Genomic DNA, 18,765 nt, shown 5'->3' on the forward strand with positions numbered 1-18,765 from the left:
TTTAAATGTGCTGAATATAATATTATTAGTATGAAAATAAGGATCTGACCTATAAAGTAAAGTATAGGAGTATAGGAGGTTCCATTTTGTAACCCTAAGTTTGGGGGTTGTGACAGAACCAAGGAATGGTTGTAAAGCATAGTGAATGGTTGTAATGGTTGTAAAGCATAGTGAATGGACAGTGGATGTTTGGTAAGGCATAGTGAGCATGTCTAGGACAAGCATGGAGAAAGCATGGGAAAATGCAAAGCTGCAGTGCTGATTTAATTCATACCTGTGAGAGTCTCCTCCAACAAAACAATTCAGTTTGGTCTTTTCAAGTGAACTTTGTTAAGTGAAAGCTATGGTAATTTATACTGAAATATATCTTTCAATATCTGTCTTTCTGGTTTGCATGCAATATGCATAAAGCCAGTATGGAAACACTGCACTTTGTATAAACTCTACTGCTTACTTTGCCTTGTAAAGTTGTTCATCACTGATGTGCAGGTCACTCCACATCTGCAATGATACCCTGCAGCACCATCAGAAGGTTATAGGTTTGCATGGCTAGCTGGTGGAAAAATACAACATTGACCCCCAAATGACCTTATGCGGCATAATTGTTAATTATCTTTTGTCTGGGTAAAAATGGTCCACCACAGATTTCAAGCAGACTCGAAGGGTCTTATCTAAACAACTAAATGTCTAATATATATATTCAAAGCCGATACTATGACATCACTGTTGCTGCTACAACCATTGAAATGTCCAGTATGGGCACGTAGTAAGTACGGTGAATGGATGAGCGTGATTTCAATAAGAGCAATTACAAAAAACGTGAAAACGGATACCTATAAGAGTAAAATAAAATACAAGATACAGCAAGTAGTTATAATTAAGAGCAGTAGTAGAATACGGCAAGGTATGGAGCAGTTCAGTGCGAATACAAGCTGATGCAAGTACTGGTACAATTGGGTGCCATATAGTCCAGTATAGTTGAGAGTTGAGGTTTACAGATGCTGTCTGAACAGGTGTGTCTTGAGGAGGCGCCAGAAGGTGGTCAGGGACTGAGCAGTCCTGATACCCGTGGGTAGGTCATTCCACCACTGGGGGCAAGGGTGGAGAAGAAGAGGGCTCTGGAAGTGGGGGAGCGGAGGGGGAGTACAGCTAATCTGTCGGTGGTGGAGGAGTGGAGGGGGCGAGAGGGCAGAAATGATAGTCTGGAGATGGAGGGAGCAGAAAGGTCAAGACAGCGATAGGCGAGTACAAGAGTTGGATGCAAGCAGCGATAGGGAGCCAGTGCAGAGAGTGGAGCAGCGGTGTAGCATGGGAGAAATGAGGAAGGGAAAAGACAAGGCGAGCAGCAGAGTTTTAGATGAGCTGGAGCGGACGGATGGCAGAGGCAGGGAGGCCGACCAGGAGGGAGTTGGAGTAGTCAAGACTGGACAGTACCAGGGCCTGAAGTAGGAGCTGTGAGGAGTAGCTTCTATTGTAAAAACTAATTGGGGCCAATGTGGCATTCGGATAATCAAATTGTGCTAAGAAAATGCAATTCAACCCCTTTACCTGTAAATATACATCATAACAGAGGTGGTCGGATAATCTGGGTTTTACTGCATAGTGTTACTCGGGCCACTCCCTATTTTAGAGAAAATATGTACCTGGCCCTTAATCACTGGTGGGGTTGGGCTAGAACTTAATGGTGTAATTGCAGCGCTAGTGTTTGGTTTGACATGATGCAGTGACAGATTAGCATTGATTCCATTTGGAAGGATTAATTGGCGGGTTGTTAATAGTTTTGCTTGCTGCAGTGAAAAGCTTCTGTCTGCCAGGCATGTTTAACCTTGGGGAAGGAGGTCTGTCTCTCCTGCAGGGATCAGTTTGGGAGGTTTCTGTATCAGGTGCACTGCGCAGAAAGAGAGAGAGAGAGAGAAAAATAGAGAAAAAGAGAAAAAAATCAGAGCACTGCCCCCAGCTACTGGTAATCTGCTGGGTTTGTATTCTATCACAGTATCCCAGCCCCGGATTTTCTGTCAACTGGAAATTCACAACAAAATGAACACCTTTTTTTTTTTTTTTTTGCAACATTATAAATAATTAGTTGGCTGACAGATTTAAATCAGTTGCACTCTCTGTCTTTCTTTATCTCTCTTGCTGGCACAGGATCGATTTGTGACCAACAGCTGTGGAATGCCTCCACTTGTTAAGTCATCACTTTCTACCAGCACTTTCATTCTTGTTGCACTGCAGAACACAAATAGCACACTCACGTAACTGTGGCTCCTAGCTTTTTAAAGGCAGAGCACTGTAACATTGTCAGACAGTGGTATCACCAGTGCTGCTGCACTCCTTGAGGCGTGTGAATTGTATTGACAATCTGTATGGTGATTAGGAGGGATAATCCACTGGGAGACAGTGGACCTCCCCTGCACACAGGGCTCAAGACTGGATGAAACCGGCAGTGTGAATGCACTCATTCTGTAAAGCCATTGTGCTCACAGCCTTCGCAGCTCTTCATGTCATTGTAGCTCACTTCCATTTGTTTCATCGCTCTCAGGTTTGCTTTTTTTGAAAGAAGCACATGTTGTAGCATACAAGAATTTTCATTTTAGATGGGTCCTGTTTTCAAAACGTTTATCCAGTCTTTAATTAACTCCAATTTTTTTGAAAGAGCTAAAAAACAAAAACTCCAGTTACTGGTACAATACTAGAACGCAACATTTTTTTTTAAATGGAAGAAAAGCTTTGAAAATATGGCCTGATATCTGGTACTACACTGAGTGAAATAAATCTCTGTTTGCAAGTCAGGCTTTAAGGTAGGTAGTGCTCACTGGTCACCTGCTTACTTCACTTCTTTAAAAACAGCCTAGAAAAGTTTATGGAATATCAAACGGTTTTAATACCACCACTACTACTGATAATAATAATAATAATAATAATAATAATAATAATAATAATAATAATAATAATAATAATAATAATAATTAAGGGTCAGATTCTTCAGGGTCTTTACTGTGATGCTCCAGTGTGTCCATTGAGCTTTGCGAGTACTAGACAAACAGTTTGTGCAATAGATTGGTTTCTAGCAGCTTGTTTCTCTCATCAGTAAGCAGTCCAGTGCTGCCTAATAGCTGTGTATTGGGGTGTCTCTGGAGAATATCTGCACAGAGCAGCTTTCTCCATTTGCTTCCATTGATTTTATTAAGGTTGATTTTTGCTTGGACTGTTTTATAGCATGTAGTCTCGCAGTGCTGAATCCTGACCTGATTTTACCAGCTTTTGGATTTCAGCCTAGAACTCTAACCCACTGCCTTCCTGTGGCAATGTGCCCCGCCCCTGTGTGCATTTGTGTGTTATGTGTTGTATGGTGCGTGTGTTAATGTTGGTGTATAGAGATTGGTACACGGGATATAAACGGGTCTGTGTTTCACGTGTATTTAAAAATGTAGATTTGTATTTAGGCACGAGGATGGCACAGATCACTTCATGTGCTGGTTAAAATGTAATGTGTGGTCACGGGAGTACACTTAATTCACGTGCAGTTGTACCGAGATTCCAATTGAATGATTGACTAGCAATCGACTCTCGGTACAACTGCATAAAAGCAGCATGTTTTCACTCACTCGGGGTTGGGTGTTCGAGAGTGGAGAACGGGAGAGAGAGAAAGGAGAAATACAGTTAAGGAAAATAACAATTGCTACAGCGTGCTGGAAGTGCCAGCACGGTACTTGTTTAACATTCGTCCACTTGTTTTGTGTGTTAGTGCGTTTTGTTCGTCTATTTATTTTGGCGTAAGTGCCGTGTCCTGTTTTGTGTTCTGTTTAAACCTTTTATTTTGTTAATAAACGCTGAGTGCTACCATTTGCACTCAGCATTACTCATCACCACCGTCTGTCTGTGTGTTTCTTCCGGGTCTGACGTGTCACTCAGCCAGCCTTGTGACACTTCCATACTGCAGCCCAGCTCTAACCACTGGGCTCCTCAAACCCACTGCCTTCCACACTACAGCCCAGCACTTTCTCTAACCACTGAGCTCCTCAAAACCACTGCCTTCCACACTACAGCCCAGCACTTTCTCTAACCACTGAGCCCCTCAAACCCACTGCCTTCTAGACTACAGCCCTGCACTTTCTCTAACCACTGAGCCCCTCAAACCCACTGCCTTCCACACTACAGCCCAGCACTTTCTCTAACCCCAGGGCTGATATTTGTGTTGCAGGGTCTGCAGAAGCCCAACCTGGAGGAGATCAAGCATGCAAAGAACGCTGTATTTTGCCCTTCGATGTTCGGCAGCTCCCTGGAGGAAGTGATGGTCATGCAGAAGGAGCGCTATCCAGATCACCAGCTGCCCTGGGTGCAGACCAGACTCTCTGAGGAGGTGCTGGGGCTCAACGGTGACCAGACCGAAGGCATCTTCAGGTAAACACTGCTCTGGGAAAACCAGGGTAAAAAAAATGATTTGCTGATGCCCAGTTTAATTAAGTCTCACCTTATACACCTTTTGCAGGGGCAAACTGTTTTGGCGCTTAGCTATCTTTGATTTGCAATCTTCTGTGTGTCAGTGTATGTGTCTGTCTGTGTGTCTGTCAATTAGCATGATACAGGGTAAAATACGTAAATTAATAAATAAAATAATTTGATGTTTGGTTAATTTCTCAGTGTGCGCTAATCTCCCTCCACCCTCTCCTCTCTCCACTTCTCCCCTCTCCTCTTCCCTCTCTCCACTTCAGAGTCCCTGGTGATATTAATGAGGTGAACGCTCTCAAGCTGCAGGTGGACCAGTGGAATATCCCCACAGGACTGGAGGACCCTCACATCCCAGGTAAGAGAGACGCAGGGTACACAAACAGACACACAGACAGGCGCAGACACACAGACAGGCGCAGACACACAGACAGGCGCAGACACACAGACAGGCGCAGACACACAGACACGCGCAGACACACAGACAGGCGCAGACACACAGATAAGGGGCAGACACACAGATAGGCGCAGACACACGCGCAGACATACAGATAAACAAACTTCAGAGGGGTATGGGGCGATCAGCATAAGGGGCGAAAGTAAATACTCCTGCATTGGATTTCTAACATGACTATGTAACTCATTCCATACTGAATGCTGATTACAACCAGCACCACTGTACTCTATGACACTTTTGGGTGGCTCAGTCTGGATAATAGAAAGCTCTGTCATTTTCTGTGCACACTAGAAATTCTCCAAGTTACCTTACATATCTGTTTGAAACATATAACTCTGCCTATGCACTAAGATCAAATGTTTGCTTACCTGCTTTTAAAATCCCTAAATTGGGCTCCAAGATGGACCAACATGCCATTGTATATGAAGCATCTCATCTTTGGAACTCATTGCTTTCAACTGTAAAAACAGCCTCTTCACAATAACTATTTAAATCACTCATGAATATTTATTTAAAATTTGACCAGGGTTGCAAATACTGACATGACCAGGATCATGTAAATTGGAATTGTTTTATTTTTTTATGCTTTATTTTGTATTACTGTTTTTATGGTAATTTTAGGATCATTTTTGTGTCCTGTTTCAACGATTTGTCTCTTTTTGACTTTTTGATTTTATAATGTTATTTCTTGCCGCCTTCTCATGCCAGCACCCCTTTGTAAATGAGATGTATATCTCAAGGTTTAAATAAATACAGACTGACAGACCCACAGACCGACAAACAGTGACCTGATCCTACAGAGGTCCTGTGTGTTGGTGGTTCAGTTCCCTGGGCTTCTTCTCAGCCCCTAACCATTCACTGGCATTAAGGTGTCTTCTGATTCCCTTTACAAGTGGTTCAATTCTAAAGACTTTTTACTAAGAAGGTAACCTTATACCCAATCTCTTTTAATTTACTCCAGTCACAGAGGTCCTAGGGATGGGGTGGGTTGGAGGGGGTGTCACTGATGATGGAGTAATTAGCTACCCGCTTCTGGCAGTTTTTCTACTGTTCTAATTCTCTGTGTAAAAATAGAAACACGAGCAGTACTGTTAGCATCATTAGCAATTACATGGATTTTCATTAGACGAATGTATATACGTTACGCTAAACATTACCTGACAGCCCTATTCTAGAGGGCAGTCCTTTAGATAGGAGTGATCCACAGAGCTTACAGAGATGACCTCCCTGTGCATTGCAATGAAGAAATAGAGGATGCACCTTGAAACTATACTGTATTGGAGTAATTGTATTGGAGTAATTCTGAGTGAAATAACCACAGCACTTCTTGAACGTTCATGGTGAATCCTCTATTTATAATTTCAAATTAAAGGATCCCAGTAATTCTGCATCAACAACATGGCTAGGTGACTCATCCCATACCCTCCTGGTAGCCCCCTCTGTAGCAGTCCTGGGGGACCTGGCAGACAGGCTCTAATTAGTGCCAATGTGACGGCTTGGCTGTCATGATGTATGAGGGCTGCACTCCTACCCCTGTACCTGTCTCTGTGTTACCGGGGACTCAGATTAATGTCAGGGCTCCACCCTTAGAAAGCAATTAGTCAAGAGCAGCCCTTTCTCAACACCCGAGGGACGCATTATAACAGCACTGCTACCCAGAAAGTACTAGAGCAATGAAATACAATGGAGCAGGTTTACCAGTCTAATCCCAGGACTTAAAGGAATGAGCTATGAAGATTGGGGGAAATGTATCTATTAACCGAGAACAAGGAAGAATTAGGGGGGACATGATTGAAGTCTTTAAAATCTTATACTAATACTTTAAAGTAATTGTAGCTAACAAAATAATTCCATAAATCTTACATATTTCGCCCTTCCATTACCTACAAAAGTCTCTCATGTGCAGGTTTGAAATAATGCAAATATATTTTGAGTAGCTAGATAAATCAAAGATGTTTCCGGACTGCGCGTGATCCTCCCTATAGGTCAGTGCTGAAGACTGCATGACAAATTGCCGGTTGCCAAACGTGAGGTCTCATTAGTACCCAGATGGCTCTTAATTGGAGGTTTAGTCAGCATCAAAAGTGCCTGGGAGTAACTCTACTGAAACACTCTCAAATACACAGGCTGTCACTCCTCTCACACATATCTACACACATATACAGCTATACATTATCTTTCAAAAGTAAACACCTAGACACACACAGTCATAGGACACTCAGACATGAATAGACAAACACACACACGCATCTATAAACAATAATTCACAAGTAAGCACATAGACAGACACACACACTCAAACACACACACACACACACAGACAATACAAAACTACCAGCTCAAACACAGCACAGGGAAACGTGGTACTTGAGATCTACAGATTAAGCCTTCCGATTCAACACTGGGAACTGATATCTGAGGGCTGTCAGATTCAGTGCTAGAGTTCTGTGCTGTGCTGTCCTGTTTTGAGCTGTGCTGATGTATCGTTTGTATTCTGATACAAGACCAAAAGCACAGCACCATAGCTCACTGTAGTTCACCAAGTGGTTCTTGAATAAAGACTAAGGGGTAGATGTACTAAGATGAGCCAGTCGCAGTGCAAACGTACCACAATTTGCATTTTCGATACGACAATTTGCAAAGTGCACATTTTGTCGTATGTACTAAGAAAAAATATGTTAATGAAGAGAGCCGCAATATACTAGTTTCAATATTATTTGCGTCATCTTAGCAAGATCTCTAATGAGAGTTGTGCGACATTTATTCAAATAAAATAGCGGCAGTTGAGTTGTGGTTTGCTGCAGCAGAAGGTGCCCGAAGGAGAACGTCTATACATGCAAGGGCAAGAATCAAAATAACATTGTTTTTGTTAAATGTAAACGTCATCTGTACAATGCATTCTGTTCTGTCTTCATTTTACCCATTTTAATACTGTTATATATAACAGTTATTTATTTATTTTTACATATATATATATATATATATATATATATATATATATATATATATATATATATATATATATATATATAATTATTATTGGTTTATTTAGCAGACACCTTTATCCAAGGCGACTTACAGAGACGAGGGTGTGTAAACTATGCATCAGTTGCAGAGTCACTTACAATTACGTCTCACCTGAAAGACGGAGCACAAGGAGGTTAAGTGTCTTGCTCAGGGTCACACAATGAGTCAGTGGCTGAGGTGGGATTCGAACCGGGGACCTCCTGGTTACAAGGCCTTTTCTGTAACCACTGGACCACACAGCTTCCATTTTATATACATATATATAAAATTAAAGGCAGTTTAATCCCATCAGATTCTATAGTGGGGCCCCAACCTTCACCCCCAAAAAGCTTTTCATAACATATAGTAGCCCCTCGCTAAACCTGACATGTTTGTCCGACGAGGTGTCGGGTTTAAAACAGTTCTTAATGTATTTTAAATATAAATCATTGCGCTGAAATAACACTAATAAGTTTTGGGTAGGCTACACATTACATTATATAAAAATATAAATCTATACAGTACAGTAGTAAAATTAAATGAATACCTAGCGCACGTTTTTTGTACTTCGCCTACTGGTAGCACAAAATAAATCATGCTGCTGCATTGCATTGTACATAATGGTGTACAATGCGAATAAAAGATTATTTTAAATTGAAAGTAAATGATTTTAGGGTTTTTTATTTTATTTTATTATTTTTAACTTGGTCTACTTAGTAGCCTAGACAATTAACACACAATAGACTAGACAGATGCTCAGGATGAGCTGGAGGGGTTATTGGCAGTCTATTGCTCCCAACACGCTGGGGAAACCAGAAATGTCATAGAACTTTGTTTTCAAGGCTTGTAAGTACGTCCTGACTTTAGTGAAAATTAGGTACTTGGGTCTTCATCTCAAAAACGCATTGAGCACAACTGGCAACACACGAGAAAAAGCGGACAGGGAAATGCCAGCAACAATTGGGACTGTTTGTTTAAAACATGCTTTCAAAAGTTCTTAACAAATTGATGCAATTGTAAGTGTTGCAATTGCCTGCAGCTTTAATACATCTAATTACAATATTTTTGATCCACCCTGTTTTTGCAAATTTCTGCAGGAATGCCCAGAATTACATTTAAGGCTAAAACGCAAATAAGAACTGCAGCTGCAAAGCATTCGTTAAAATGAAGCTAACAGCGTTGCGTTTGTTTAGTACATGTCACGCTACACTTCCGACTGGTTTGCATCGATTCTGACAGACGCAACACTTTAGTACATCTACCCCTAAGTGTGTTTTATAGTTGGTATGACTACATACGCCTCTGCCTCATTATCTGTAATAGTCAATAATAAATGATCCCATTAGGATCATCACATGTGTTGTGATACATGTTGTATTGAGACCTGCATGTTGTGATACGTATCGTGACATTAGTGCTTTGTTACCCCCTAAACGGTGTGCTGTTGTTTGCTCCTTAGCCTCGCTGCTGAAGCTGTGGTACCGGGAGCTGGAGGAGCCTCTGATCCCTCATGAGTATTACGATGAGTGCATCACTCACTACGAGGACCCAGAGGCTGCAGTGCAAGTGGTGCACTCCCTGCCGGAGATCAACAAGCTGGTGCTGTGCTACCTCATCCGCTTCCTCCAGGTGAGCCTTACCCCTGCCCCTCTCCAACTCCCCTCCCCTTCCTATCTGTGATCAACAAGCTGGTGCTGTGCTACCTGATTGTTCCTCCAGGTGAGCTACATTTAAAATGATTGTAGCTAACACAATATTTCCGTAAATCTTACCTGTTGTGAGGTCTTCAGATGTGTAGTTCAACATTTGTAGACAAACATTTTGACAAAGCACATTTGAGACCTATGCAAGTAATGCAAAGTGCAAAACCGGTTACATTTATGGAATTATTTGCTGAGCTACAATCCCTTTAGAGTTCTTTCAAATGTGCTGTGAGGGCTCTCCTTCTTGTTCCTAACCCAGCTTTCTGTGGTGTGCTCCCTCCTAGGTCTTCGGTCAGCCTGACAACGTGTCGATCACCAAGATGGACGTAAACAACCTGGCCATGGTCATGGCTCCCAACTGCCTGCGCTGCCAGTCCGACGACCCGCGCATCATCTTCGAGAACACGCGCAAGGAGATGTCCTTCATCCGAGTGCTCGTGCAGCACATGGACACCAGCTTCATGGACGGGTTGCTATAGCGCCAGGGAGCCCGGGGGGGTTCATAGCAAAAACACTACCAACAAACTAGCAAATGGGAACAAACACACACACACACACACACCGGACGGTGTTTGTACTGACTGCTTGACAGAGCTGATCTAATACAGAGAAAGGACCGGAAGAGGGGCTGTTCAGTTTTTTTTATGGGGGGGGGGGTCTTTTCATCCTTCGACAACGTGCTGTGTGTCTCGTGCTCTAGGATAGTCTGATTTCTATACTTCTGTGTGTCTGTCTGCCTTGAGTGTGCGTGTGTAATATTACATAGAGAATGCAAAGCGTCCCAAGTGAGAACTTACCAGACAGACACATCACGGCAAATTGACTTAAATACATTTTAAAAAATGATTACATTTATTTATTTGAATGGTTTTAGTTTCTGTGCAAAATCCACTGTTCTCAGTAAATTAACAGGGTTGGTATTTTTTTAAATTTTTTTTAAAGGGCATTGTTTTATACAGTATTTATTTATTCTTATTTTTTATATATAAATACCTTTCACAAGGGACTTGTAAGGACTGAAATAATATTTGTGTGTGTGTGTGTGTGTTTATTGATACAAATGAGTATGTCAAATCAGGTTATCCTTAAACTGAGAGCAGAGAAGAAAAAAAAAGTCCTTCTTTTGAACATGAAGGCAGTGCCAAAAGATGTGAAGCAGTCCTGGGGATTTTCTGTGGATAACACGTGGTTAATAAGGGGACTGTTAATTCCTGATAAAACCACTACCAAGACTGCCTGCACTTCCCTCACCCTCCCTGGGAATAAGTGAACAGACCGACCCCCATCTGCCTTTCAGTGCTGTTCAGGACCTTGGCTAGTAGCAGCTACGAGTAAATGACCCTAACCTGCTCCAGCAACAACAAAATACAAGATGCCCCCCTTGGATCCAGCTAGTGCTCCCCAAAACCAGGCTGGGTGTCTTTAGCCGTGTGTACATTGTCATGGTCTGGAGAAGTGTTCCAGGGTATTTTGTATACATTGTATTGAATATGCCTGTACAGGATTTGCTGTACTAAACACCATTGTTTGCGCTAAAGATTTGTTAGCCCCAACCCCAAAGCCCACCTGTCCCCAAACTGCTGTTTTAATTCAAAGTGTTGCCCCTAGGAGCATGTATGCTTGTTCCCAAAGAGGCCTTGCTCCAGTTGGGTAAGGCAGCCCCAAAAGCTCTTCTCTCAAACAGGGCGTTGTTATCATAGTTTTTATTATGGTACTGCCTCCATCTGTTATAGCAAACCGTATTGGAAACCATGTTGAGAATTAGTTTTGTTTTTTTTAACGCCAATAGAGAAATGAGAAAAGTTGCACCCATGACTGATATGCAGTATATGAGCGTAACTATGGAGGGTCAGTCAGACTCTGCGCTCTCTGGAGTTTTAATTGTCAGACACTCATTTTTGTTTTTAAAGAAATATGTTTGTATTTTTTTTACCTCTTGTTTGCACCCTCAGGTGATCAGCATATTGTATTTGAATTTCAAGGGAAGCTACCTTTTTTTTCATATGGAAATTGTTGTGAAAGGTGCAGCATCCCTTTTTACCAAGCAAACCCCATCCAAACAGATGCAGGTCATTCCATAAATCCGCTGCACCACAGGAAAGACCAAACTCCCAGACAGGGAAGCCATTTATGAACCAAACAACATGGCTACAGTGTTTTAACTCTGGAGTCTTATAATTCACTTCAAGCAGACAGAATACCGTAATAAATCACTGGCCTTTTGGAGTAACAGATTTGTTTGGTTCCACATTGAAACACTGTGAAACCTGTTGCTTCTGAGGTTTCACCACTTAATGTGAAAACAAACAAATACATCCAAGTAAACAACAAGGAAGCACAATTTTTTATAAAGTCAATTGTACTGACACAGGCATGATGGTTTTCAGGTTTGGAGTTAATCAAGTAAACCGTTTTTAAACTGAAGCCGTTTTAAATTTAATTTGAAAATGTAGGTCTGGCAGCCATCTTGTTTAACAAAACAACACCATTTTGCCATATTTGAATTCTGATGTCACCGGGATGATGCTACCAAGTTGGGAGTAAGTTGGTTAAGTTTTCGAGCATAAGCAGTTTGTTGTTTGGTGCGCTTTTTGGCGAATTTGGTGGCAGGCAGTTTGATAGTAAAATTTATCGCAGCAGCTTCTGCTTGGCAAACTTGAAGCGGGTTTGGTTGCTGATGACATATGCCAAGTGTCAGATTAATCACTTCACCGGTTCCCAAGAAGATTTCGAAAGGTTTCTGAAAAATATGCATCAGATGGCCATTTTGGTTAGGTCAACACCAAGTCAGTTGTATTGATACAGTGACAGGGATGATGCTTGTGAAATTTGGAGTTAGTCAAGTAAACCATTTGTCAACTAAGGCAGTTTTAAATTTAATATGTAAATGTACGTCTGGCAGCCATATTGTTTTACAAAACGTCATAATTTTGACATTTTTATTCCTTGTCACTGGGGCGATGCCTGCCAAGTTTGGAGTTTGTTGGTCAAACGGCTTTCAAATAAACGCAGTTTTCATGTTGATTGGTTACACCGCGTGCAAACAGGAGCAGTTTGAAGTTGATGGAAGAATAATAATAATAAGAAGAAAAATCCTAACAATAATAGGGGGTCTATTCTATTCTATTCTGGCTGGGAAGCCTAATTAGAATAAGGATATAAATAATAACAACAAATAAAAATAAAACAATATATGAATAACAATGATAGATAAAACACAATGTATAAAAATACAGAAATAAGCAAATAATGATGTTAAAACTTCATGCTGATTTGAACTTGGCTCTTGCCAAGATAAGCACCAACTAAGACGTAGCTTTACAGTAAACTAATGTGATCCATCTGCGTCTCCATCCATTTGCGTTTCCTTCCATCTGATGATGTAGATATCCTTCTGCCTGGTGTTGATGGCTGAAGTGTAATGCTGGCTCCAGGGATCAGCTTATTTTGTCTCCCCAGCGCATCAGCACACACAACGGCTGCAATGCTGGCTCCGGGGATCAACCACAGTGCGGTCTCCCCAGCGCATCAGCATGACAACTGTCTGGATTGAGCTAAGTAGGGTACATCTTGTATGGGCACCTTCCATCCTCTGTGTTTAGTCGACTAGCCCACGACACCTCAAGAGGGCTCGACGGTGATTCTGGCGTCCCAGCATCACCCCCCTCCGTCCCCCACTCAACTCAGCCCAGCTTACTACCCGTACATAAGCGTTGCTTTCTTTCTATTGTGCTTGAGCTCCCCAGCCAGAAGCTTTCCGTCTCAACCACAGCCAGTTGCTGCTCCTCTCTGTTGCTTTAGATAAGTTCTTCACTGTGTGACGCAACTCTTGGCCACTGAATCCGACGTCTCTGAGAAACCGGGTTGTAGAGTGTGCCACAAATCCTCGACAACCCACCTCCACTGGGTAAACCTGGACTCTCCATCCTTGCTGTTCTGCTTCAGCGGCTAGTTGAGCATATCTCAATTTCTTCCTCTCATACGCCTCATCTACAGTATCCTCCCATGGCACTGTTAACTCTACCAGGTGAAGAAGGCGTGCTGATCCAGACCACAAGACAATATCTGGTCAAAGGTTAGTGGTGGCAATATAAGCCGTTGACCAACATCTGCCAGCATTTTCCAATCTCTAGCAGCTTCCAGTTGTCTTGGGCGAGACTTGGTTTTAACACCTTTTCTTGGCGGTTGCTCTCCTGGGTGGAGGAATGTTGTCTTTTGTGTGTAATGTTTTGATGGTACTGGTGGCAACTTATTGGTCATGTTACGCTTGTCTTCCAGTGCTAAGGCCAAACATCGCAGCACCTGGTCATGGCGCCAAGTAAACCGTCCTTGGCTTAGATCCACCTTACATCCTGTCAAAATGTGCCTTAATGTTGGAGGTGATGAACACAAAGGACATGAGGGATCCTGTCCTACCCAGAGGTTTAGGTTCTGTGGTGATGGGAGAACATCATATGTTGACCTGATGAGGAAACTGATCCTGCTCTGTTCCATTGTCCATAGGTCTTGCCAGCCGATCTTGCGTTGTTCCACACTCTCCCATCTCATCCATTCTCCCTGCTTGGCCTGGGAAATGGCCTTTACGCACCTTATCCTCTCCTCCTGCTTTTGCACCTCGTTGACGTTCTGCTTGCTGTTGAGCTGGGGCTGCCTTGTGCCATGTAGGAGGAGCTGAACTGAGACCAAGACCCCCTATTCCATGCTGAAGTTGCCCCATGATATCACCGATTCGAAGGGCAGCCTTTGCATCTTCCACAGCTTTCTTTGCCGGCCACTTTCTTCCAGTTTTCAACACAGGTGTTGCCTCCCTTATGCATTTGTCGCATGACTCTACTAATGTCATTTCTAGTCGGACCTTGGCGCACTTAAACTCCTTGGTTAGAGCGGAGACTGGTAGCTGCAGTATACCTTTACCATAAAGTCCCACTCTGCTGACGTATGACCTGATTAAAGCTTCCAGCTTCTCTACTGTTGTCAAAGAAACCTCGTACAGAGTCAGTGGCCACAGCAGCCTCAGCAGCAGACTAAACTGAAAGCACCAGTTTTAGTTTGCGCGGTAAAGCGCTGTTGTCTATGCTCTTCAACCCTTCCATCGCTTGTTGTCTAACTTATCCCACACGAACTGTGTCCTTTAGATCCCCGTCGTACCATCTCCCAAGACTTTTCACTGGCTTCTTAGACACTGTTGGTATTGCCTCACCATTAATGTAGAACCTTTGATCTACTACTTTACCTTTAATTATAGAGATGCTCCTTGATTTAGTGGGCTTGAATTGCATTTGTGCCCATTTGATGTTATTGGTTAATTTGCCCAATAACCGATTAGTGCAGGTTACTGTTGTAGTCATGGTTGTCATTTCATCCATGTATGCTTGAATTGGTGGTAGTCGCATTCCAGAAGCCAAGCACTCTCCTCCCACTACCCATTTTGATGCCCTAATAATTACTTCCAATGCCATGGTAAAAGCCAGTGGAGAAATGGTGCATCCTGCCATTATTCCAACTTCTAGGCATTGCCATGTAGTGCTGAATTCTGAAGTTGAAAAACTAAATTGCAAATCTCCAAAGTAGGCTTTCACTAAATTTGTTATTGTCATCGGTGCACTGAAACTCAAATTAGATAAAAAAAACAGTTGCTTGTAAGTCATGTTAAAAAGGCTAAACTATAAAAGTCTTTAAACCTGACTTAAAAATATTGACAGACGCATAATCTCTAATAAAAAAAAGGCAAGAATTTCCACAGTCTGGGGGCATTTTAACTAAAGTTCATAACTTCAGTGTTACAAATGCAGTACTGTTTTAATTGTCTTCCCTGTGCCTCTTTATTGGCACCATTTTCCAATAAGAGAGCTTCCTATCATGTCTTTCTGATTCGGTATAAGTCTGACGAGGCAGGTGTTGGACATGATCAGCACCCAGCTTGTCTGCTTACCCTCTTACACGTCCCTTGCTATATTCAGGTCAGGCTGTGTTTCAGATGGCCAATGAATTGAATATGATGCATGAAGCAGCAAAGCCTCCTCTTTTGTAATGAACAGCTTTCTATGATGTTTCAGTGAAGAGCACAAGTCGGCTTCGGTGAGTGCTGTATTACAGTATTGTGTGCGCAACTCAAATATAAACACGCAAACTGAAAAACCACCATCTCAACAGCGGCGTGGCCATACTGCCACCCTTTCACGCTGCACCAGTCCCCCAGTCTGGCTGGTCTATCAGCCCCCTCAAAACCAGTATACAAATTGTGCAGGTTTACATGTTTCAGGGTGGCATCTGTAGTAAATCTCACCGGTTTTGCACTTGGCTACATAGGTCTCAAATGCGCAGTTTTGAAAGAAGCACATGCTATTTTCATGTTAAAACATCTAGTACTATATTAGGTTAAAGAAAGGAAATCTGTCACACTTCTCAGGTCATTTCACCTCTGTGTTAAGATAACAATACATGCTTACTAAACCACATGTGCCTTTTAAAAACTTCACATTTGTGACTGGGAGTACGCCACAGATTACATCTGTGGAATTATTTTGTCAACTTTAAGGTCAGCTGCCGTTGGACTCCCTAGGATTGAGGGAGTCCCAGTCTATGTTTATGCCTTAGGCAGATCATGTCTTTCGGTTGCAGAGTGAGGAATGGAAATGTTCCCAGGTAATTTTGCTGGTAAAAAAGGAGTCTGCATCTTCCTAATTCTGCCTGATTTACTGTCTGACGGAGTGCGTGGCTTTTTCTACTGCATTTTTCATCCTGCAGACTGTTGGGCTGTGCCCGTTTGTGCCCAGCAGGTGCTAATGGTGACAGCGTCACAATGCAGCTTTTATAGAAAACCACTTGTCAACTTCTGCCTTGCTTTATCATGTTGCATTGCACCAGGAGGACATGGAAACAAGGAGAATTTTAAAAGGGAAAACCAATCGCAGGCATTGAGGATTATAGACATTTGCAGTGCACTGTAATTACGCATTCCCCTACACACAAACACACAGAGGGTTAAATCCCAGTACAACCAGTTCTGATTTACTGGCCTGTATTTTTCCACTCCATAGTAAATATATTGGATTGCTGTTAGTGGAAAACTGGACCACTGTGTGAAAGGATAACTGTAGAAACGGGTCTCCAAATAGGGGCTTTAGCCTGCCCCCATAGCCCCTAGTGGTACACTGAGGGAAAAGCATGCCAGACCTGTACCCTGAAAACCGTTTTTTAATACATATGTGGGTGTGTAATATTTTTCATATTTCAATGGCCAGCTTGTATCAGTGTGACGTCACAATAGCGGGTTTGCCAAGCTTTGAATTCAGAAAAAAAATATTATTCTTTTGATGATGCCAAACACTCTGGTGGGATTCTGAACCAAGGCTCGCTGAAATGGTCTTCAGCAGCTAGGCTTGTGGCTAGTGACCTTGCTGAGCTCCAACTTTTAAAAACAAGTCTCAACGATGTAAAACCAAAACAAGACACGAATTGGAAACTAAATAGCATGAATGACATGTGGGTAAGAGAATAATACATGTTTAAGCTCTTTCCATTCCAGCTTTAAGGTAATCTCCAATCCTGTGGCCTAGTCCCAGTTCAAGCATGGTCTCTCCCTCTGTATCCTACTGGCCTACACCAATGGAGCAGACTATATGATAACTTGGATCTCATACAGTATATATAAATACATATTAATATTTTTTCTTAAAAAATGCTGTTCTCAGCTCTTTTATCTGGGGCAGCCCGTACCCTTTTAAGTGTGGAGTGAGTGTGCTCCTGTGTTAAAAAACAAATACAATAAGCTGTACAGCCACGATGAGTCAGAAACAAAACAGCACATAGACTATGAGTGCCCATACAATAATGTGGAAAAAAAAGATAATAATTGAAAGATGTTTTTGGAAAGAAAGTTAATTACACAGTGGCTCAGGTTTGTGTCCCTTTTGAAATGCCATGCATATGCATACTACTGTCATTAAACAGGTAAAGCTGGAGTGGTTTATGAAATGGCACAGAACCCCCCGAGACGCAGCCCATATTTTATTTCTTATATTACATGGATTTTAAAAATATGCTAAAATATATTGATGATCATGATAACTATCAATACTTCTCAGAATGGAACGTACCTTTCCAGTTTCAGACTCGCTGCCGTCTCTTTTTGTAATGCATAAATGACAATAACGCGTGTTTATTATATTTAATAACTTATAATAACTGTATTAGGATTTCATTGTTTTATTTACAATATCATTTTATACTGAGCTTGTAAGAAGCAGTGTGGATTGGCAAAGATCACTTGTGTTGTGTGACACTTCATCGGTGGTGCCTGATTGTAGATTTGAACCGTAACTGCCTGTTTGAAAGTACAATTGGGACCAAAGGTGGCTTGCATGCTGTGTGTAGGAGTGTGCGAATTAGTCTCCTAGTTCTGTAGTCTAGTTAGTTCTCTCGCTGCTGCTGTGCTGCTTGCTGATGCTGTTGTCTGGGAAGGCGAAGTTGCCGGAGCTTGAACAGACTGTATTGTGCCTGATTCATACTCAGTGGTGTCTTTTTTCTTTATGCAGAAAAGGACATTTGAAAGGTGTGTGTCAAGCTCGGACAGGGGTATTTCTTTTGGATTTCTTTGCTCTCCGATCTCGAATAAGAAAGTACCAGAGCCAAGTCAAATGTGGTTTTCTTGGATGTGTTTACATATTCTTGTTGACTCATAAAAGTTTTTGGAACATTTGGGTGTTGAAAGCAGGACAACATGTTGAGTTTGTCAGACAAATGTTTTTTAATCAAGCTAATCTTGATTGTCAGAGAAAGTTGTATTTCACTGGTGTGTGTGTGTGTGTGTGTGTGTGTATATATATATATATATATATATATATATACATACACACATACAGACGTGCTCAAATTTGTTGGTACCCCTCCACAAAAAACGAAGAATGCACAATTTTCTCTGAAATTGACAAAAGTAATTGGCATCCACCATTGTTTATTCCATATTTAATAGAAATCAGACTTTGCTTTTGATTTTTTATTCAACATAATATTGTAAATAATAAAACAAAAGAAAATGGCATGGAAAAAAATGATGGGACCGCTAACCTAATATTTTGTTGCACAACCTTTAGAGGCAATCACTGCAATCAAACGTTTTCTGTAGCTCTCAATGAGACTTCTGCACCTGTT

General features: G+C 41.9%; 1 protein-coding gene across 1 annotated transcript; it reads left to right on the forward strand.

Annotated features, from left to right (window-relative positions):
* The first annotated feature begins 174 nt into the window (after positions 1-174).
* LOC117969882 (rho GTPase-activating protein 39) lies at positions 175-10,249 on the forward strand. The gene is made up of 5 exons (XM_059023443.1): positions 175-192; positions 4,202-4,401; positions 4,713-4,804; positions 9,369-9,538; positions 9,897-10,249. Exons 1-5 carry the CDS (start codon positions 175-177, stop codon positions 10,089-10,091), a joined length of 675 nt encoding a protein of 224 aa, XP_058879426.1. The 3' UTR covers positions 10,092-10,249.
* Positions 10,250-18,765: the final 8,516 nt, after the last annotated feature.

This window comes from Acipenser ruthenus, chromosome 4, assembly GCF_902713425.1.
Source record: "Acipenser ruthenus chromosome 4, fAciRut3.2 maternal haplotype, whole genome shotgun sequence".
Taxonomy (NCBI): Eukaryota; Metazoa; Chordata; class Actinopteri; order Acipenseriformes; family Acipenseridae; genus Acipenser; species Acipenser ruthenus.